This window comes from Hyperoodon ampullatus, assembly GCF_949752795.1.
Source record: "Hyperoodon ampullatus genome assembly, chromosome: 5".
Taxonomy (NCBI): Eukaryota; Metazoa; Chordata; class Mammalia; order Artiodactyla; family Ziphiidae; genus Hyperoodon; species Hyperoodon ampullatus.
In genome coordinates, this window is record NC_136918.1 from 63,247,535 (window position 1) to 63,270,719 (window position 23,185).

General features: G+C 35.3%; 1 protein-coding gene across 1 annotated transcript in view; it reads left to right on the plus strand.

Annotated features, from left to right (window-relative positions):
• The window catches only part of BCHE (butyrylcholinesterase), a gene marked incomplete at both ends in the record, with an annotated part of 75,909 nt that extends 56,913 nt beyond the window's left edge, over nucleotides 1-18,996 (plus strand). The window contains 2 exons of the mRNA XM_079705026.1: nucleotides 12,443-12,609; nucleotides 18,872-18,996. Coding sequence (XP_079561152.1) covers nucleotides 12,443-12,609; nucleotides 18,872-18,996 — 292 coding nt within the window. The remainder of the gene's footprint in view (nucleotides 1-12,442; nucleotides 12,610-18,871) is intronic.
• Between the last annotated feature and the right edge of the window lie 4,189 nt (nucleotides 18,997-23,185).

The following is a 23,185-nucleotide window of genomic DNA, read 5'->3' on the forward strand; positions in this document are numbered from 1 at the left end:
TGTATATTCTTGGTCCTTTATCAAAGATAAGGTGACCGGAGGTGCATAGACTTATCTCTGGGCTTTCTATCCTTTTCCATTGATCTATAGTTCTGTTTTTGTGCCAGTAACATAGTGTCTTGATTACTGTAGCTTTGCAGTATTGACTGAAGTCAGGGAGCCTAATTCCTCCTGCTCCATATTTCTTTCTCAAGACTTCTTTGGGCATTCAGGGTCTTATGTGTTTCCATAGAAATTGTGAAATTTGTTGTTCTAGTTCTGTAAAAAATGCCATTGGTAGTTTGATAGGGTTTGCACTGAATCTGTATATTGCTTTGGGTCATATATTCATTTTCACAATGTTGATTCTTCCAATGAAAGAAAATAGTGTATCTCTCCATCTGTTTGTATCTTCTTTAATTTCTTTCATCAGCGTCTTATAGTTTTCTGAATACAGGAATTTTGTCTCCTTAAGAAGGTTTATTCCTAGGTATTTTATTCTTTTTGTTGCAGTGGTAAATGGGAGTGTTTCCTTAATTTCTCTTTTAGATAATTTTGTTGTTAGTGTACAGGAATGTAAAAGATTTTTGTGCATTAATTTTATATCCTTCTACTTTACCAAATTCAGTGATTAGCTCTAGTATTTTTCTGGTGTCATCATTAGGATTCCTTATGTATAATATCATGTCATCTGCAAACAGTGACAGTTTTAATTCTTTTCCAATGTGGATTCCTTTTATATATTTTTCTTCTCTGATTGCCTTGGCTAAAACTTCCAAAACTATGTTGAATAATAGTTGTGAGAGTGGGCAACCTTGTCTTTCTCCTGATCTTAGGGGAAATGGTTTCACTCTTTCACCATTGAGAATGATGTTGGCTGTGGGTTTGTCATATATGGCCTTTATTAAGTTGAGGTAGGTTCCCTCTGTGCCCACTTTCTGGAGAGTTTTTTTTCATAAATTGGTGGTGAATTTTGTCAAAAGCTTTTTCTGCATCTATTGAGATTATCATATGGTTTTTATTCTTTAATTTGATAATATGGTGTATCACATTGATAGATTTGCATATATTGAAGAATCCTTGCATTCCTGGGATAAACCTCACTTGGTCATGGTATATAATCCTTTAAATGTGCTATTGGTTCTGTTTGCTAGTATTTTGTTGAGGATTTTTGCATCTATGTTCACCAGTGATATTGGCCTGTAGTTTTCATTTTTTGTAACATCTTTGTCTGGTTTTGGTATCAGGGTGATGGTGGCCTCATAGAATGAGTATAGGAGTTTTCTTCCCTCTGCTATATTTGGAAGAGTTTGAGAAGGATAGGTGTTAGCTCTTCTCTAAATGTTTGATAGACTTCTCCTGTGAAGCCATCTGGTCCTGGACTTTTGTCTGTTGGAAAATTTTTTATCACAGTTTCAACTTCAGTGCTTGTGATTTGTCTGTTCATATTTTTTGTTTCTTCCTGGTTCAGTCTTGGAAGGTTGTACTTTTCTAAGAATTTGTCCATTTCTTACAGATTGTCCATTTTATTGGCATATCGTTTCTTGTAGCAGTCTCTCATGATCCTTTGTATTTCTGCAGTGTCAGTTGTTACTTCTCCTTTTTTCTCTAATTGCTTTAGATGTAATGTTATGTTGTTTATTTGAGATATTTCTTGTTTCTTGAGGTAAGATTGTATTGCTATATACTTTTCTCTTAGGGCTGTTTTGCTGCATTTCATAGGTGAAATCATAAAGATCAGATAGGTCATCATGTTTTTATTGTCATTTGTTTCTAGGTATTTTTTTATTTTCTTTTTGATTTTTTTCAGTGATCTCTTGGTTATTTATTAGCGTACTGTTTAGCGTCCATGTGTTTGTATTTTTCAGTTTTTTTCCTGTAATTGACATCTTGCCTCATAGCTCTGTGGTTGGAAAAGATACTTGATATGATGTCGATTTTCTTAAATGTAACAAGGCCTAATTTGTGATCCACAATATGATCTATTCTTGAGAATGTTCCATGAGCATTTGAGAAGAAAATGTACGCTGTTGTTTTTGGATGGAATGTCCTATAAATTTCAATTAATTCTATCTGTTCTAATGCGTCATTTAAAGCTTGTGTTTCCTTATTTATTTTCATTTTGGATGATCTGTCTGTTGGTGAAAGTGGAGTGTTAACATTCCCTACTATTATTGTTTTACTGTCGATTTCCCCTCTTACAGCTGTTAGCATTTTCCTTATGTTTTGAGGTGCTCCTATGTCGGGTGCCTAAATATTTGCAATTGTTATATCTTCTTCTTGGAATGATCATTTGATCATTATGTAGTGTCCTTCTTTGTCTCTTGTAATAGTCTTTATTTTTAAGTCCATTTTGTCTTATATGAGAATTGCTACTCCAGTTTTATTTTGATTTCCATTTACATGGAATGCCTTTTTCTATCCCCTCACTTTCAGACTCTAGGTGTTCCTAGGTCTGAAGTGGGTCTCTTGAAGACACCATATATATGGGTCTTGTCTTTGTATCCATTCAGCCAGTCTATGTCTTTTGGTTGGAGCATTTAATCCATTTATATTTAAGGTAATTATTGATATATATTTTCCTATTACCATTTTCTTAATTGTTTTGGGTTTGTTGTTGTACGTCTTTTCCTTCTCTTGTGTTTCCTGCCTAGAAAAGTTCCTTTACCATTTGTTGTAAAGCTGGTTTGGTGGTGCTGAAATCTCTTAACTTTTTCTCGTCTGTAAAGCTTTTAAGTTCTCCATTGAATCTGAAGGAGATCCTTGCTGGGTAGAGTAATCTTGGTTGTAGTTTCTTCCCTTACATCACTTTAAATATGTCTTTCCAATGCTTTCTGCAGAATTCAGCTGTTAACCTTATGTGGTTTCCTGTGAATGTTATTTGTTGATTTTCCCTTGCTGCTTTTAATATTTTTTCTTTGAATTTAATTTTTGATAGTTTGATTAATATGTGTCTGGATGTGTCTCCTTGGATTTCTACTGTATGGGACTCTCTACACTTCCTAGACTTGATTGACTATTTCCTTTCCCACTTTAGGGAAGTTGTCAACTATAATCTCTTCAAATATTTTCTCAGACCCTTTCTTTTTCTCTTCTTCTTCTTCTGAGATCCCAATAATTCGAATATTGGTGTATTTAATGTTCTCCCAGAGGTCTCTGAGACTGTCCTCAATTCTTTTCATTCATTTTTCTTTATTTTGCTCTGTATCAGTTATTTCCACTATTTTATATTCCAGGTCACTTACTTATACTTCTGCCTCAGTTTTTCTGCTATTGATTCCTTCCAGAGTATTTTAAATTTCATTTACTGTGTAGTCCATCATTGGTTGTTTGCTGTTTAGTTCTTCTAGCTCTCTGTTAAAAGTTTCTTGTATTTTCTCCATTCTACTTCTGAGATTTTGGATATATTTACTATCATTATTATGAATTCTTTTTCAGGTATACTGCCTATTTCCTCTTCCTTTTTTTGGGCTGGTAGGTTTTTACCTTCCTCCTTTATCTGCTGCATATTTCTCTGTCTTCTCATTTTGTTTAACTTACTGTGTTTGGGGTCTCCTTTACACAGTTTGTAGGTTCTTAGTTTCTTTTATTTTTGGTGTCTGCTCCCAGTGGGTGAAGTTGGTTCAGTGGCTTGTATAGACTTCCTGGTGGAAGTGTTGGTGCCTTTGTTCTGGTGGGTGGGGCTGTATCTTGTCCTACTAGTGAGAATGATTGTGTCTGCTTGTGAGTTTTGGAGTGTCTGTGAAATTAGTATGACTTTAGGCAGCCTGTCTGCTAAAGGGTGGGTTTGTGTTCCTGTCTTGCTAGTTGTTTGGCATGGGGCATCTAGCACTGGAGCTTGCTGGCCGTTGGCTGGAGCTGGGTCTTATTGTTGAAACAAAGATCTCTAGCAGAGCTCTCACCGACTGATATTATGTGGGGCAGGGAGGTTTCTGGTGTCCAATGTCCTGGACTCGGCCCTCCCACCTCAGAGGCTCAGGCCCCACATCTGTTCAGAGCACCAAGACCCTACCACCCATGTGGTTCAGAAGTAAAGGAAGAAAGAAAGAAAAAAGTGAACAGACTGAACCCTAGGACAAAAGGTAAAAGCAAACCTAAACAGACAAAATCACACAAAGAAGCATATGTATACACACTAAAACAAAACGGGAAAAAGAAAAAAACAAACAAAACAAAAAGAAGAGAGCAACCAAACCAATAAACAACTCTACCAATGATAATAAGCACTAAAAACTAAACTAAGATAAACATAAAACCAGAAAGAAATTAGACACAAAAAGCAAACCCCAAATCTACAGTTGCTCCCAAATTCCACTGCCTCAATTTTGTTAACATTCATTGTCAATTGAGGTATTCTTCAGATGCAGAGTGTATCAAGTTGATTGTTGGGATCTTTTCTGCTGCTCCTGAGGCTGCATGGACAAATTTCCCTTTCTCTTCGTTGTTTGCACAGCTCACAAAGAGGTTCCGCTTTGGTTTTGGCCCTGCCTCTGTGTGCTGGCCTCTCTCAGGAGTCTGTTCTTCACCCAGAGAGGAGCAGGTTAAAGCAGCAGCTGATTAGGGCTCTCTTCCTCACTCAGGCTGGGGAACAGGGGTATGGTAGTCATAATTAGAATGTGAGGTGAGCCTGCAGCGACAGCAGCTGGTGTGTCATTGCAACAGCCTGAGGCACACCGTGTGTTCTCCTGGGGAAATTGTCCCTGTATCATGGGACCCTGGCAGTGTGTGCTGCAGAGGCTCCCAGTGTGTGGGGGGGTGTTGGGGTAGTTACCTCCACTTTCACATAGTATTCTGCTGTTATAGCAGCAGGAGCATTAGCAGTTCATGCCCATCTCTGTAGTCCGAGCTGATAGCCACAGCTCGCACCTGTACTTAGAGCTCACTTCGGTGGTGCTTTGCTTCTGTGAGCACAAGGGGAAGGAATCCCTTCTACTCGTGCACCCTGGAATAAAGGTCTCATCTCTTTGGCAGCTCCAGACTTTTTCCTGTACTCCCTCCCAGCTAGCTGTGGTGCACTAACCCCCTTCAAACTGTCTTCATACCGCCAACCCCAGTCCTCTCCCTGGGGTCTGACCTCTAAAGCCCTAACTTCAGCTCCCAGCCCCTACCCACCCCAGCAGGTGAGCAGACAAGCCTCTCAGGTTGGTGAGTGTTTGTTGGCACATATCCTTTGTGCAGGAATCTCTCTGCTTTGCCGTCTGCACCCCTGTTGTTGTGCTCCCCTTCATGGCTCCAAAGATTCCCCTCATGCATCCCCCATCCCACCAGTGAAGGGGCTATCTAGTGTCTGGAAACATTTGCTCCTTCACAACTCCCTCCCAGAGGTGCAGGTCCCATCCCTATTCTTTTTCTTTTTATCTACCCATTTACTTGGAGATTTTCTTGCCTTTTGGGATGTCTGAGGTCTTCCAGCAGCGTTCAATAGGTGTTATGTAAGAGTTGTTCCACAAGAATGTGTTTTTCATGTATTTATGGGGAGGAAGCTGATCTCCACATCTTGCTCCTCTGCCATCTTGAAGGTCTTCTTTTGCTTTTGTTAAAATATTCTTCCCTTAAAAAAATTGCATGCTTACTCTTGCTCTCTGTCAACTCTTCACTTAAAAGTTTCTTTCCTATCAAATATTGCAGTTTCACTACCCAGAGGTAACCAAAGTCAAGGTGAAGACACATCCTTCAGACTGTCAGGTTTGGCCCAAGATTTCTGACAACACTTGCAAGTTCAGAGTCCCCACAGATGCCCTCAGATTTGATAATTCACTAGAATTATTCACAGAACTGAGAAAAATGCTATAATTACAATGAACAGTTTTAATATAGCAAAAAGATATAGTTCAGAATGAAAGGAATAGATACATAGAGCAAAATCTATGACTGACAAGGTTCCAAACAGAAACTTTTGATGACCTCAGAGATACATTACCTTCATGGTATCAATTGTGGCAATGTGCGACAAGCCTCTTAGATAGCCACATCCACCAGAGGGCAGACAGCAGAAGCAAGAAGAATTATAATTCTGAAGACTGTGGAAGGAAAACCACATTCACAGAGGGATAGACAAAATAAAAAAGGCAGAGTACTTTGTACCAGATGAAGGAATAAGATAAAACCCCAGAAAAACAACTAAATGAAGTGGAAATAGGCAACATTCCAGAAAAAGAATTCATAAAAATGATAGTGAAGATGATCCAGGACCCTGGAAAAAGAATGGAGGCAAAGATTGAGAAGATGCAAGAAATGATTAACAAAGGCCTAGAAGAATTAAAGAACAAACAAAAAGAGATGAACAATACAATAACTGAAACGAAAAACACACTAGAAGGAATCAATAGCAGAATAACTGAGGCAGAAGAACAGATAAGTGACCTGGAAGACAAAATGGTGGAATTCACTGCTGCAGAACAGAATAAAGAAAAAGAATGAAAATACATGAAGACAGCCTAAGAAACCTCAGGACAACATTAAAGACAACAACATTAGCACTATAAGGGTCCCAGAAGGAGAAGAGAGAGAGAAAGGACCCGAGAAAATTTTTGAAGAAACTAGAGTTGAAAACTTCCCTAACATGGGAAAGGAAATAGCCACCCAAGCCAGGGAAAGGCAGAGTTCCAGGCAGGAGAAACACACCAAGACACATAGTAATCAAATTGACAAAAGTTAAAGACAAAGAAAAATTATTGAGAACAACGAGGGAAAAATGACAAATAGCATACAAGGGAACTCCCAGAAGGTTAACAGCTGATTTCTCAGCAGAAACTCTACAAACCAGAAAAGAGTGGAATGATATATTTAAAGTAATGATAGGGAAGAAACTACAACCAAGATTACTCTACCCAGCAAGAATCTCATTTAGATTCAACAGAGAAATCAAAAGCTTTACAGACAAGCAAAAGATAAGAGAATTCAGCACCACCAAACCAGCTTTACAACAAATGCTAAAGGAACTTCTCTAAGTGGGAAAAAAAGAGAAGAAAAGGACCTACAAAAAACAAACCCATAACAATTAAGAAAATGGTAATAGGAACATACATATCAATAATTACCTTAAACGTGAGTGGATTAAATGCTCCAACCAAAAGACACAGGCTCAGTGAATGGATACAAAAACAAGACCCATATATATGCTATCTACAGGAGACCCACTTCAGACCTAGGGACACATACAGACTGAAAGTGAGGGGTTGGAAAAAGGTATTCCATGCAAATGGACATCAAAAGAAAGCTGGGGTAGCAATACTCATATCAGATGAAATTGACTTTAAAATGAATAATGTTACAAGAGACAAGGAAGGACATTACATAATGATCAAAGGATCGATCCAAGAAGAAGATATACCAATTATAAATATATATACACCCAGCATAGGAGCACCTCAATACATAAAGCAACTGCTAACAACTACAAAATACGAATTTGACAGTAACACAAACAGATTTGCTTTGGTTAAATGTGACTCGAGCTGCAAGGAAAAACCCACGATCCATAAACTCAGTGAATCACTGGGCCACCCTGCCCTGAAGCTAGGGATCAAGAATCTTACTAAAGTTAGATGTAGTCACACATCCTAAAAACTAGTTGCAGAGCTTCACTGGTGGTGCAGCTTTTGAGAGTCCACCTGCCTATGCAGGGGACACACGTTCATGCCCCTGTCTGGGAAGATCCCACATGCCACAGAGTGGCTAGGCCCGTGAGCCATGGCCACTGAGCCTGCATGTCCGGAGCCTGTGCTCCGCAATGGCAGAGGTCACAACAGTGAGAGACCTGCGTACCACAAAAAAACAAACAAACAAAAAAACTAGTTGCAGAGATTGATAACTGAAACAATACAGAAATGAATACAGTAAGGACACCCAGAATTCCTGAAGCCACCCAAGGACCGCAGACACACTGAGAACAAGCAAGTGGGAAGAGGGGAAGACCTGGATCCTGGGTAACAAATGCTTCTAAGTCACTGACCCGACCAAACTGGGAATTGTTCTCCTTTTGTCCTTTCAGTGTCAGGAAAAAAGAAATCTTGATTTTTAAGCTACTCTTTGTTGAGGTTTTTGTTTGCAGAAGCCCAAGCAACCAAATGCTTCAGTTCTTATGGCCTGGCTCCTTACCAGAGGGCCCAGGATGCCTGTTTAAAGGAAATCAAGGAAGATAAGAGGATTAAGTGGAATTTACTGACAGCTCTGGACTAAAGGAGCCTCCAAAATAACAGGACAAGTGAATACATAGTCAAAATAGCTGAAAATACCCACCCTAAAGAGGTGGTTCACCTGCTCCCACAGAACACACACAGCGTCAGGCCCCGTCTCAGGGTCCAGATGAGGAAACCGAGGCACACAGAATGAAATTCCTTATCTGACGTCAAAGCAGAGCTTGCCTGCGCTGCCTAAGTGTCAGGCTACGTTACCAGGATATGCCAACGTAAGGACACAGTGTTTGCTTCCCCAGGACTTCCTAGGAATTACAGCAGGACAGGAGCTGTCACCTCATGGGATGGGAAATGAGAGTCGGGCAGGCTTCCCAGAGGCGGCATGTGATTTGGAGCTGGGAGAGAGACACAGGTGTCTAAAAGAGGAGATCAAAACCACTTTCGTCATTCATAAAGCCGACTGGACACCTTTGTCTTAGACCTGCGGTGCGGCAATCGGCCCCAGGGAAACCCTTAGCTCTGGAGGACACATCTCAAAGTAGAAGAAGGTAGACCCAAAGGCAACTGTTTGGAAACACAAAATATAGTTAGAAGTTTCACCTTCTAAAAATGTCAGTGCTGGGCTTCCCTGGTGGCCCAGTGGTTAAAAATCTACCTGCCAATGCAGGGGACACGGGTTCAAGCCCTGGTCCGGGAAGATCCCACATGATGCAGAGCAACTAAGCCCATGCACCAAAACTACTGAGCCTTTGCTCTACGAGCCACAACTACAGAACCCACATGCCACAACTACTGAAGCCTGCCAGCCTAGAGCCCATGCTCCACAACAAGAGAAGCTGCCACAATGAGAAGCCCACACACTGTAAGAAAGAGTAACCCCCAGTCACCATAACTAGAGAAAGCCCGTGCACAGCAACGAAGACCCAATGCAGCCAAAAATAAATAAATAAATAAAATTGTCAGTGCCTACACTTGACCACATTAGAGGGACTGAATAGATGACAGGTAAAGTGAGCTGCCTGTGCCAGAAAGAAAGAACAAATGATATCTGTGGTCCTGGGAAATTTTAAAAAACTAAAGAAACAAATGGAGCACACCTTTAACAATTATGTTATTTGCTTAAATCCCATAAAAATAAAGACAAGTTCTTCAAATGAGAAAAAAAAACGAGAGAGAGAGAGAGAGAGAGAGAGAGAAATAACTGTCCCTGAATTCTTAAAGGGAATCTTAAGTCCTGTATTAGGATTGAGTTGGCAATATTGGAATTTGTAATTCAAAGAAAACTTGAGGCATGAAGTTGAGTGCATTCTACTTCTTCATACGAGGCATCCTGAGTAAAATAATGTCTTTTTAAAGAATTTCTTCATAAAATGAATGATCAAATCTGTGCTCAAATACCAATGACAAGCAGGTAATTTCCTGTAATACAGTTTGAAAGGTACTCTGCTTTTTTAGTTAAATAAGACATGTCTTAATTTTTTTCTATCCTACATCAGAGGAAAAGTGAAATGAATGACCATTAGACCACTTTTGTATACCACAAATTGGGAAAAGAGCCTGGTAACAAAAAGAGAAGAGATTTCTTTATCTCATGGAAAGTGTTAAGTATTATCACTTTGAGGTCTTTATTTTATAACCAGAATAGAAAATATTTTTGAAAAATAATAAAGTCAAGATGTTTAAATTTATCTTATAATTTTGGAATTAAAATTATATAGTGTTTCAGAATTCTGTATGTGGGAATTATACTACTGTATTTCACAAAGTGTTTAATTGATACAAATAGGAAGAGAATTATGTCTCTGCTTAAGTTTTAGAGTCTTTGGAGGTTTCTTCAATTATAGAGTAAAATGCTTCATCACTTCAAGAGCTATTTCAATCACTTTTTGAAAACTATATCTGCATCCATAGGCAAAGGAATTTTATTATCTCTGAATTACAATTTGGAATGTCATGAGTTATTTCATAGAACAAAGTTTGTTAAATGAACACTGGCAGTGCCATGAGTGTTTCACTCTTGAACTCAAGTACAAGTCAGCTCTGTTTAAGTCACCATTTGCAGAAGCCAGAAATAAATGTGCAGTTAAAATAGTGCCATAAGTTAATTAGAATGGAATTAGAAGGAAAGTGGGCAATTTAGGAACATAAGAATTACTGTACCGAATCAGACCAATGGTTCTCCTGGTTTAATATCCAGCCTCCAGCAGCTGTACTTGTTCTTTTCTAAAGCTTTAAAAGAAAAGAAAAGGACTACATAATTCACCTAGACAAGTGTGCCATCTGTGATCTGGATAAATTTCCTTCCTGACCTCTTTCAAATAATACCCTAAAGCAAGAGGTTTCAATCCTGTTATGATATTGGCTTAGCTTGAATAGCTCTGGTTATTAAAAATTCTTATTAAATCATCCAACTCCTACATAAAATCAACTAGTCCATCAAGAAGCTGTTTACCTCTACAGCCCCTGAATCATGGTTGAATATTCGTGCATCTGTGATAAATTAGGAATTTATGGTACTTATTCAACACAAGTTCTTGTTGGCAAAATCTGCCTCTAGTTAACCAAGCTGGATGAATGCCTGCTTTGCTTTCCAAATTCTAGGGGTTCACAGGCTTTTGGCCAAAAAAAAAAAAAAAATGTGTATCTGCTATCACTACTCCCAACTTCTTACCCATTAATAATATACAGAAGGTATTTGAATGATGAAGAATTCTGTGTGCTAAACTTTTAGAAAAGTTCAACTGGAGTTTTTCTTATATGACTTTGCTTAAGTTAGACAAATCTAAGAGAAAGGAATGAATTACTTATTCCTATCACTTTAGTCTTCCTTTTATGATACAAGTATCTGTGACTAATTTCTATGTTTCTTGATTATTCTAGATACCACCTCTGGGTCAATATTTCTAAAATGTTATGTACACAATAAACCATCTAGCAAAGAATCCCTCAAGAATTGTAAATGCCTACAAGCTAAAGTCTAAACCATTTTCCTAGGCTGTCAGATCTTACTGCTATAACACTTATATCCTAAAGCTATAATTCTAAAAGGATCTCGTCTATCTTAGAATCCAAGAAAACTAGTTTTTTCATTGTTATTTGAACTAAGAGAACACTTATTATTTATACTATGTTAATTCTGTTCCCTTTCTCTAGCACTCCAAACTTCTCTTTCTGGTTCAGTTCCTTATTTTTTCTCCTTACTTCAGCTAAAATCGCATTTCTTAGGTAATTCCCTCTTCTGACAATTTTTTATCCCTTTGTTTATGCTTGATTTAGTCTACCATATATTGTTGGTTCTTTGTTTTCATGGATGTCTTTGTTTGTAAATTCCCTGAGAGAAACTATGTTTTCCATATTTATTTGGGTTTCTAGAGCCCAGGCAGGGTCTGACTCATAATAATAGCATACAAATATATTAAAGAAAAATCTTTAGAATCACCAGTGACTATCTAGACAGAGTCACTTCCAGAATGTTTACTCTTTGAGTTTCTGTTTGTGTGACCTAGGCAATAATATATTATTGAGTCCTACAAGGTACAAAAGAACCAAAAATCATAAATTTCTGAAAAATAGAGCCAAGTGTTACTGATTTAAAAATCACAAAGATATGGGAAACACCAACACAAAAAGAGAATCTGAAGGTTCTAGACTCCTGATATTAGAAAATGAAGGAATTCCAAGCACAAGTAATAGCTAGGCAAAGACAGGAGGTAAAATAGAAGAGGGAATCACTAAGGAACTGTCCCTAACTCAGGTTGGTTGGTGCATGAAGAGAATACCTGAAAGTAAGTTTGGAAATGTGGGTGGCAGCATGTTCACTAACCTTTATTGAACTAACTCACTGGGGAATTATTGAAAGATTTTTAATCAGTGAACAGATCTATAAGAATGTAAGATCAACTTAATAATGAGACTGAGGGCAGTTCCCTAGGGTAACGAGGTTATTACATACTAAGGAAATGTGTAATCAGTCCCAAATTTAAACACCTGTTTAAGTGTGAAGAAAATATAAGCATTCTAGAATAGAATATATTTTTCTCCCTGTATGTTAAGCAGAAATGTGTGTAATAAGTTCTTCTTTAAATTTTAATTCCTACAATTTTAACTAACATAGTGCTTCAAGGTGCTGAAAACATTCAACCCAGTTAATTTATGCTTGACATCATCAAACAAATCCACAATTTTTCTGACTTTTTAAAAGCTCTTATTGGTTTTTGAGAAATATATATATATATATATATATATATATATATATATATATATATATATATATATATATATAATTGATTTCAGTAGAACTATAATACCTATCTTTAATTTTTTAGAAATCCAAATGGGACCCAAAACAATAGTACAAGATGGCCTGTTTTCAAAAGCAATGAACAAAAGTATTTAACCTTGAATACAGAGTCACCAAGAGTATACACTAAACTACGTGCTCAACAATGCCGATTCTGGACACTATTTTTTCCCAAAGTCTTGGATATGACAGGTGTGTGTGGTTTTTTGTTTTGTTTTAGTATTTGGTTAAATAATTCATTATGGATTATGTAAAAGGGGGAAAAGGTAGACTATTCATGACATAGTGATAATGTTCATCTGTGACTTTACAATTAATTGATTCCAATGTGTACATTATTTTAACAACCTTCTTCCATCGAGTTTAGATATGTTTTGAGGGCTTACTATGTAAGCAGCACCTTAGCTGTTAAATAAAGAAAGCAAAACTAGGAATGTTTCCCTACAGGAACATGAAACCTAGCAGTGGAACTAAAATTGGGCACTCTCGCTATTCAGCCAATGTTTGTGGAATTAACTAATGGATAAATGAAAAAAATAAATGTATAAAATAAACAATGTATAATTGTTTATTTTATATATTTATACTCAAAAAGAGGCAAAACAAATTTAGTGATACAGATGTAGAGAACAAACGTATGGGGGGAAAGTGGCAGGGGTGGTGGTGGTAGTGGGATGAATTGGGAGGCTGGGATTGACATATATACACTAATATGTATAGAATAGATAACTCATAAGAAAAAAATAGTGATAAATAGTAGAACCCTTGATTTCTAAGGGGGAAAAATCTCTAAAATTTATGTATTTAAAAACACAATCCAAATATTTCTAAATATTCTAAGCTTGGAGATCTTTAAGACCACCTACATACATTATATAATACAATAAAAAAGTAGTAATTTAGTTAACTACTCTTCAGGAAGTGATTACTTAGATTTGTATAAGGAAATACTAGGAAAATTGTTCAGATTATCCTACTATTTCAGAATTCATTGGAAAGAAGATACTTGGCTAAACTTGAATGACCAACATGAATGATCACATTTTCTGTGAGAAAAAATGACATACATATACAATTCAATGCCTGTTTTTTTTTTTTTATGTCAGCTATTTATAACTGATGTGGCTCCTCAGGTCTATTTTCAATAAAAGTAACTGACTTTCAATCACCAGACACATTGCTAACTACTTCCTTTATACTTTACCATTCTGTTCATCAGAACATTCTGCAATTTTCAGGCTACATACTAGATATCACAATGCAGTAGATGTTTTTAGTTTCTTCTTTAAAGCAGTTAGGGGTTAGTTTCAGGCAAATATGGACATCTCAGAGTTGTATTCAATTGTTTAATATGCCTTTTGATTCTCAGATTTTACTCACCAAAATTATAATTATGGACTCATCTGTTTGGGAAACATTACTGATAGACCAGTTATCTGTGTATCATTAAATGCTCTGTGGCACAATATATATCAGAGATGGGATTCTGCATCCCTTGGCAGAACTACAGTGCTGCCCTTGTGTCCTCTGGGTGTGAATAGCAATGAGGTAATGCATCTAATCTGCCTAGAGACCAGAAGAGGTACCATTTAACAAATCACAGACTACATATTCTCAATCGTTACTTAAAATATTTTTAAATGAAAGGGTCATAATTTGAAGGGAAATAAGGTGGGGTAAGGGAAATTTTAAATGACTAATTTATTATAAACCAAACTGAGTCATTCTTCTTCAAGCAAATATGGTCTACTGTGATGTATTTGTTGGTAAAATAAAATTTCAATATCAGCAATTTTTGAAAATGTACTTCAAAATCTCTATCTCTAAATACTCAACTACTATAAAGCAGGTTGAATAAACAAACTCCTAAATTTTTGGCTAGATTCTGCTCCATCCTACACAAGGCTGAACAACTTTCTAGTGTAAGCAACACTGAGCTGTATGGAAATACCATACCTTGCTCCGGGATACTTCCAGTGTGTCTTGAAAACATAATTTCATATTTTAGCACTATTTTTTCAGATAATTCCCCCAAAGGAGTTATATGAAATATATTTAATAAAATTTAAAGTAAATGCATGATATAATTGTTATAACATCAACAATGTATTCATTAATAATAAAAATGTTTACATTTAAACAGAACCAGTTTGAAATGCCATGTTTTTAGGTTTTATAAACAAATGATATAAAGGGACTAAAAGATTAAGAAAATATGTTCTGGGCTTCCCTGGTGGTGCAGTGGTTGAGAGTCTGCCTGCCAATGCAGGGGACACAGGTTCGTGCCCCAGTCCGGGAAGATCCCACATGCCGCGGAGCAGCTGGGCCCATGAGCCATGGCTGCTGAGCCTGTGCATCAGGAGCCTGTGCTTCGCAACAGGAGAGGCCACAACAATGAGAGGCCCGCGTACGCAAAAAAAAAAAAAAAAAAAAAAATGTTCTTACCATATCTTATATTTTTCAAGTCACAAAACTTCAAACATTTTAATTTTCAATGTTCTGAAAATTGGAGTTATTCAGATGACTTTGGCTGAAGTTTTTATGGAAATGTCACTTTTTTTAAAAAAAAGATAACTTTACAAGTAAAGGAAAATTTCAAAAAATAACTAGAGACTGGATTTCTTAAAAGAAATGTTTACCTTACTCACGATGGAAGCCCAATAGACCTTATAAGTACCATTTGAGCAGTTGTTTATTTACATCTGAGCAATAAACATTCTCAAATAAAATGATCCTTAAGACTTGTTTAAACACACAAATTCTAGCACTTAACTTTCAGACTATATTTCAGCACACACCTAGGCTATTATTGCATATATCTGCAAGAAATAAAATACAATATTTGTTTCAACTGTTATCAAATTCAGATTTTTCACTAAGAATATAACTCCACAATATCTCATAATCATTTGAAAAAAGAAAAGGAAGTAGAGAAATGAGGCATTCAATGTCAATAAAATGTCAATATTTTTCATTAAAATTGAGAAAGTAAATTTATTTAAAGGAAAAAATATTTAACCTTCACATCTTCCCAGTAAAAAAAAGTATCAGATCCAGTGGTTCCTCCTTTGACCTTTGAATACATCATGAATCAATGTGTTGAATAAATCACAAACCAAAGTGTTCTTTAGTTGTTGCTTGCTACAACAAAAGAAGACCACATATAAATTTAAGAGCTGATTGGATTGGTCACTTTGGACCCTCATATACTGCTATTTGCTAATCATTTAGCAAGAATGGCAAACAAAAATGAGATAGTGCAAAGGTGGTTTGAAGAAAAAAAATCAAGCTAGTTTTGCTGATTTCATATTTGAATTTTCCATTCTTTGTTAAAAGCAAAACAAAATGAACAAATAAACAAAAGCTTTGGGTAACTTGATAATCAAATTAAATGATCTATTTGTTTCACTGTAAAAGTACATGAAGTCTTCAGAAAGCCCAGCCTGAGTTTATCGTAGTTCACTCTACTGTCTCACCATACACCCCAAGTTATAAAAGGACAACTAGTAAGTTTGTGGTCTACTCCATAAATAATTATGAATTCCTTTGTAATTTTAATAATTGGTTGACAAACAGGAAAATAAACAAGTAAAGAGGACAGAAGATATTTTTAATGAACTCTCAAAGTACAGGATATATGTTATTTTTTTATCAAAATGTTCAGCACCATTAAATATCAATGTAATGTCTTCTAACTTCATCTCCAATAACTATTTGGAGTTGACTCACCTCTCTTATGTTCTGTCCTAACTCCTCAGACTTGGCTAAATATACTCAGCTCTGGTGAAATATTGCTCACCCTTTTTTAATTGACAAGACAAAAAAACAGTTTCATTATTATCCATCTTTTTGTAGGGAAGAGAGCCTAATTTTCCCCCAAATGAGACACAATGTGGACAAAACAAAGGTCACCGAAGTCCTGAAAAAGTTGTGTCAATATGTTTATGAACTGCTGGTATTGATCTAGTTGTGCACTGAATCAATAAAGAGCAAAGTTTGGAATACATTTTTATAACAAGGGCAGTAATTTCATTTCCATATCTCCCTGTAGATGCATATAGCTTGATTTCACAATGTAAACACCATCTCATTTATCCTTCATGGCAACACTGCAAAATAGGGATTACCAACTCCATTTACATTTGGAAAACTAATTTGAAAAGTTAAGAATTTTTTTTTATGTCACTAATATCATAATTGATCAAGCTGGAATTTCAACCCATGTCACTCCAAAGCCTATACTGATATTCTTTTCTTTATTTCACACTGCAGCACCCTGTCAACAGCAAAACAAATAGATCTACATCTAACCAATGATGACAAATCTATAGCCACTTAAGTAGTGTTCCAGTTTTGGAGAAAGAAAAGAAGGAGGGGGAGGAGAAAAACTTCTAATTTTGATTTTGACTTATGACAAAACACTCAGGTTTTTTATTGTCTTTTTATTATGGTATATTCAGTTCCTTTGGATACTGTTAGAAAATAATTAAATGTTTTGAACTTTATTGTCTCAATCAACGTCCAGTACTTCTAACGTAAAAATGTACTCAGGTTTACAGAGCATTTGTGCACTAAAAAGTAAACTATTTTAATAACTAAATTGTATAGCTATTTGATTATGACACATAAGGAAATAAATTTATATTTATATGAATCAATGGATTTGGTATCATTCCATGAAGAGGAAATGAAAATCAGATATAAGATCTTTTCTCTAAATATTCAAATTCATGGTCTAAATGCTAAATTACCAGTCATTTATTTGTTATATTAAAAATTTTGTTTTTTCAGAATTGAATCCTTATTTTGTGTAACTAACATTTAAAACAGCATTTAATTATCATAAAAAAAGAACATAAAAGTGGATCATTTGGTATGATATTTATCATCTTTCTTCCACATTTAATGGTTTTGACTCTTTAGAAAAATTCTTTTATTCACAAAAAATTATAGCCATTGACTTTTAAAAGGCATTTTACATAAAAATAGGACATTTTTGTATAAATTCTTAAATATTTATCTAATGTCCAAGCATTGTGAACATTTGAGACCTAAATATATCTTAAATTACAGGGGATCTCTTAATGGCTGTACAAATGTTTTAAATATTTTGATTTTTGTATAAATTAAAAACAAATCACTGAATGTGCTCCATTGTGATAACATGAGTTAAGGCACTTTTTCATATACTTTATAATGTAGTATGCGATCACATGAACTTTCTTCTCCAAATTAACATCCTACAAAGTTATAATTTTAGAAAATTCCTAACTGAAAAGTATACATTAAAAAATTGTCAGTTCTTATTTTCACAATAGTTGAAATCACTTAAAATTTTGTTTTTAATTCAATGACTATAGCTCAGCATCCTAAAAGTTTAAAAAGTGAAAGAATTACAAATGTATAAAATACCTATAGATTTAAATAAACTATCTTCTAGCTTTATTATATCAATGTATATTAGGAACATAAATATATGGTTTTAAGAGTTTGTAATTTAAGAGTTTCTATTGTTCACAAACTTTATTCTTTAATATAATACACTTTCAAATAAATCAAGATTTCAAGGTTTTTGTAGTACATAAACCCTTTTCAATTCATTGCCTCATATTATTTCTGGTATAAAAACTCCTTTCCCCTGACACATACATATACTTGCAAATTGCTGGAGATTTTCTTAATCATCCTTCTAATTTGCAAAGCAATTAATAAACTTCTATCATATAGTACAATAGTTTCAGTAAGTTGCTTTCAATGACCAGGCATTGTTTGGAATAAAAATATATTGATATATGATGAGTGTAGAATCTATACAGAATGCCAATTACAAAGTTCTCCTTATGCATTAATAAATATCCATATATAGACATTTTTATCAGAAATAATACTCCACTATATAATTATATATGTAAATGAGATGCATTAAATTAGATTTTTGCTATGCCTAGGAGAGTCAAGAGAAGAATAATATTTATACATCTTCTCAGAAACTAAAGCAAATATATGTAATGTAACATAATTTGACATAATACATGAACTGATTTTTTTGCATTTATGTTATATATATTTTGTACATATATATTGAAATCTTTTCAGGTAGTGAGAGAAGTTGATAATAAATAATGAATAAAACATCACTGTAAGCTTCCCTGGTAGCGCAGTGGTTGAGAGTCTGCCTGCCGATGCAGGGGACACGGGTTCGTGCCCCGGTCCGGGAAAATCCCATATGCCGCAGAGCAGCTGGACCCGTGAGCCATGGCCGCTGAGCCTGTGCGTCCAGAGCCTGTGCTCCACAACGGGAGAGGCTCACGTATCACAAAAAAAAAAAAAAAAAAAAAAAACTTTGCTGTACAGTGTACTTGGAGAAAATGGCATCTGAAATCAAAATTATTTTTCAATGAACGTAAACAAAGATTAAAATTTAGATTAATACAGCTCATTCCATGTTTTACAGGAAATATTGATGAAGCAGAACGAGAATGGAAAGCAGGATTCCATCGGTGGAACAATTACATGATGGACTGGAAAAATCAATTTAATGACTACACTAGCAGGAAAGAAAGCTGTGCAGGTCTCTAATTAATAGATTTACCCTTTATAGAACATTCTTCTTCCTGTAGATCAAGGCAAAAATATCTGTGTCTCTCTTACACACCTAGTAAGAAAGCTATTACATAGCTGAAACAAAAATGCCAGAAGAATAGTATCGATTTCTCACATCTTTCACTTAGTATTGTACCTAGCATTTCAAAACCCAAATGGCTAGAACAAGTTTAATTAAATTTAACATTAATTATAAAGTTTCACAATTAATTATATGCATATTAAAACAATTTGCAGCTTCAAACTCTCTCTTTCCTGAATAACTTTAAGATTTTTTTTTTCCCTAAGAAGTATCTGTGTTCTTTTTCCAGTCTCAACTTTATTTTTATTACTACTCATAAAAAGTATCTTTTAAAAATGGATAAGGTCTTGAAACGTTAGATACTATAATTTACAATATTACTTCCTTTAATTAATTTATGCATTTAATGTTAATATGATATATTAAAGCAAACAGAAAATAATTGGTTGCTTTGATTTTTTTTTATATAAAGGCAAGATAATTTATTTATTTTAAAAAATCTTAAAATAACAGACTTGGTCCCTTGGAAACACCTTATGATAGAAACAAAATGTTACTACCAAGAGACAAAATGTAAAAGAATATAATTATTTATATTTTGTATTTTTAAAAATATGTAAGCTTGGAGTCCTCAAATTATATTCCTCATTCTTTCAACTCTTTTTTTCCTCACCTCCCCACTCTCCAACTCTCCTCAAACATACCCACATGTAAATTACTCTTCCGGTAACTCAAAAATTAAAAAATGTGGATGAGCAGAAGTCTAAATGAACAATTTCAGAAGTCATGTACCATCTGGAATAAGGGAACACTTGGCTGGACCCAGAAATGTCAGGATTTTAGTAGAGAAATTGTTCAATTCCAAAAAAGAAATGATTACACTTTCTGCAAACTATATTGTTTTAATAATTTAAAAAATTACAAAGTTGCATTTGCTAACTTGAATGGCAAGAGAACACATCCCATGAATAAATTCATTGTCTTTCACTAAAGGGGAGAAGTCAGGGGATTTTAAATCCCAGGAAAGGGCAATACTGTTGATTATGCTAATTAAGCATTGAAAACTAGCACTCAGGATAGGATAAAGTGAGTCTATTGGTCTGTAGATTGTTGGTTAATGCAGTCTCATTATTCATTGGTCATAAGTATGTCTATAGTTAGATCCAATATAGGCTTGCCATCCTCATCATATTGTCACTCAAAGATCATGGCATTTTATAAAATTCAGCTGATTAAAAAGAGTTGTTATACAAGCCAAGTTAGTTCATTTCAGTGCTGCTGTAAATGGACATTTCGCTTTATATTTATTCCCTCATCCTGAGATGAAGAAAAAAATCACACAAAGGATAGACAAATTATCTGGCTTTCCATTCTACACCACCATCTTCATTTCAGGTACCATTCTTGTAGTATCTATTATGTTTTCTGAATCACTTGAGCCTCCTTTTTATATAAAACCCTCTTACATATGAAATAACTGGATGATGCCTGTTCAACAGCATTAAAGACCCTTTAAAAGTTCTCTTAATGAGAGCAATAATGAGGAAAACATAACTAATGTTTGTAGAATACCTGTAACTTCCTTCATATGACAAATCCAGTCATATGAAAAGATCCCATGGACCACTTTGTCCTACCTTGGACAACCAGTTGCTTCATTCTTGAATTTTAACTAGAACACCTCTTGACTTACTCTGAAGCTTTTATCCATGAGTTTATTTTGCTTTACTCTGTCTTATCCCTGGTCTGAAATCTCATCATTAGAGTTATCAATTGATGAGATGATAATAAAGCAGTAGGAGTGACAAGTGATTTTAGAAGTGAATGTTAACACAAATAACCATACACACACAACACAAAAACTCATTTATCTCACCAAAAATAAAAGGCTGTTTTCTTCTCCAGACATTGCCCATTTTCTTGGCCTGATTTAATCCTTTATGGTTACTCTGAAAAGTGAAAAAAAACAAATTTCCAAGGCAATTAATTGTCAGTGCCTTTAAATTGTGAGATTCATCTCTAGATTCTCAGCTGGGAACTACTTGCAAAGTGCCATCACACTGTGTAGGTGCTTGCTGATTGAGTGAATGGATGGGAGGATGAGATACAGCCAAGTTCAGTTCCTCTGTGTAGCAGGAAAATTGCACTGTGAATCCTCAGAGAGCCAGGAAGAAGCATTAAATAAGTAGAAGAAAAAGGTTGGGGGCAAGGGTGGAGGAGGAGGAGAACCATCAAATGGGCCATCCTAAATACTTGAGAATTTCAGGGCAGAAGAGGTGATGAGAAAGGGAATTGCAGATCTGTATAGTAGATAATTTCACATTGGTGTTTGGGTATTTAACTCAGAGATTCTTAACTTTCAACCTTGACTACACATTAGAATCTGTGGGAGTAGAACCTAGACATCAGTATTTTTAAGTTTCCCAGGTGATTCTAATTTCAGCAAGTGGGGGAATATTCATACCATTTTTTACTCACAAGCAGATATCTATAAAACTTGCAGTTTGGCATGAGAAAGAAATGTACTTGATATTGATATCTGAGGACCTAATTGTTTTTCTCTGAACAAGGAACTGTAACAGATATTACTGAACGTGTAAAATAAATTTGGCATGCGCACTTTTTTTCTATGACCTCCACACCAGAAAGTTATCTTTTCAGGATGTCATTTTTACCATAAATATATGCTTTAAGAGGTATGTTTGAAAAATTAGAAAGAGTACATAAAATACATACAATATTTTACAGTGTTTTATGTAGCTGCAGTTATTACAGAAGTTCATCATTTGGTTTGAGAGAAACCAGAATTTTTTCACTTGACAATAGTTATTAATAGTAATTCAGATTCAAGATAAGGAATCAGAACTTTAATTCCCGTTTTCCATTGCACATTTCATGTAAAGAGTATTGACTGTCTTGTGCACTCTCAAAAATATGGATAAATAATCATTCTTGCCAGGCTCAAAAAAAGATGTTGTTAGGGATTAATTAATTAATGATTATTAAACTAGGTAGGTGAGTACTAAGAGGTTTTTTTTTCTCCTCAGAAGAATTTGCAGAAGTCTTTTGCTTGAGGTAATTACTGTATTACCTTGTTTTTCTGCAGTGAGGCCTTCCATTCTGTTTCAATTGTTTTTGATTTCCTTCAATGGTTCAGGGAGAAAAGGGGGGGGAAACTTATCAAAGAAGTCTCTGGATAAAAAACTATAAAAGTGTATGTAACAGTGTTAAGCATTCTATAATCATTGAAGTGAATATATGAAGAGAATGATCTATCATCTATCTATCTATCTATCTATCATCTATCTATCTATCATCATCTGTCTGTCTATCTCTCATCTATCTAGGTTAGCCACTCTCAATTTTAACCAAAGGGAGGGTTACTAGTATACCTAATACAACCTGGAATATAAATTCAAAGCCATTGCCTTGACCAACATAGCCTTACTGTTCCCCTCAGCTTGACTAACTTTTAGACAGATTTCTTCCCAGCTGTGGGCCTCTGACCTCCAGTTCTTAGAGAATTTGCTTCAGAAATATTGCAATTGTAAATTCTTTCTCTGTCCCTTTGAAATGTATATAAATCTCCCAGCCTCTTGACCTCTTGCCAGTTTTACTAACCAGGAAATGTCTTTCTCAAGGATCTATTACTTTGAAATTAAATATTACTTTGAAATTAAATATTATAAGAGATAGTGTCTCCATCTCTCAGTCTCGATGGGAAGGTAGGAGCCTAACTACTTTGGGAGCCAGTTACCAGCCACAGATGGCTTAATCCCAGAAGAAAACATTTCAAACTGTAGGATAACTCTACAAGCTCGACACAGCTCACTGGTCAACCTTCCCCCAAAGTCCTCCAGTACTTTTTCACTAGCTCACCTCAACACTTAGAAACATTCACATCTTTTATTTCAGGGGAGTTGAGTTCACTCTCTCTCCCCTATTGCAGTAGTCTTATATAAAGTCCTTCTTGACTGTTGAACTTTGTTCAGTGCAATATTTACTTTCACAGCCTAAACCAAAATTCAACACTTCTTAAAGTGCCTAGGGCACATTCACATTTATATTAATATTGTACTATCAATATCATATCAGGAAAATACAAATGTTTTCTTGCAGCAGATATCCCTTTGAAAGAGTGAT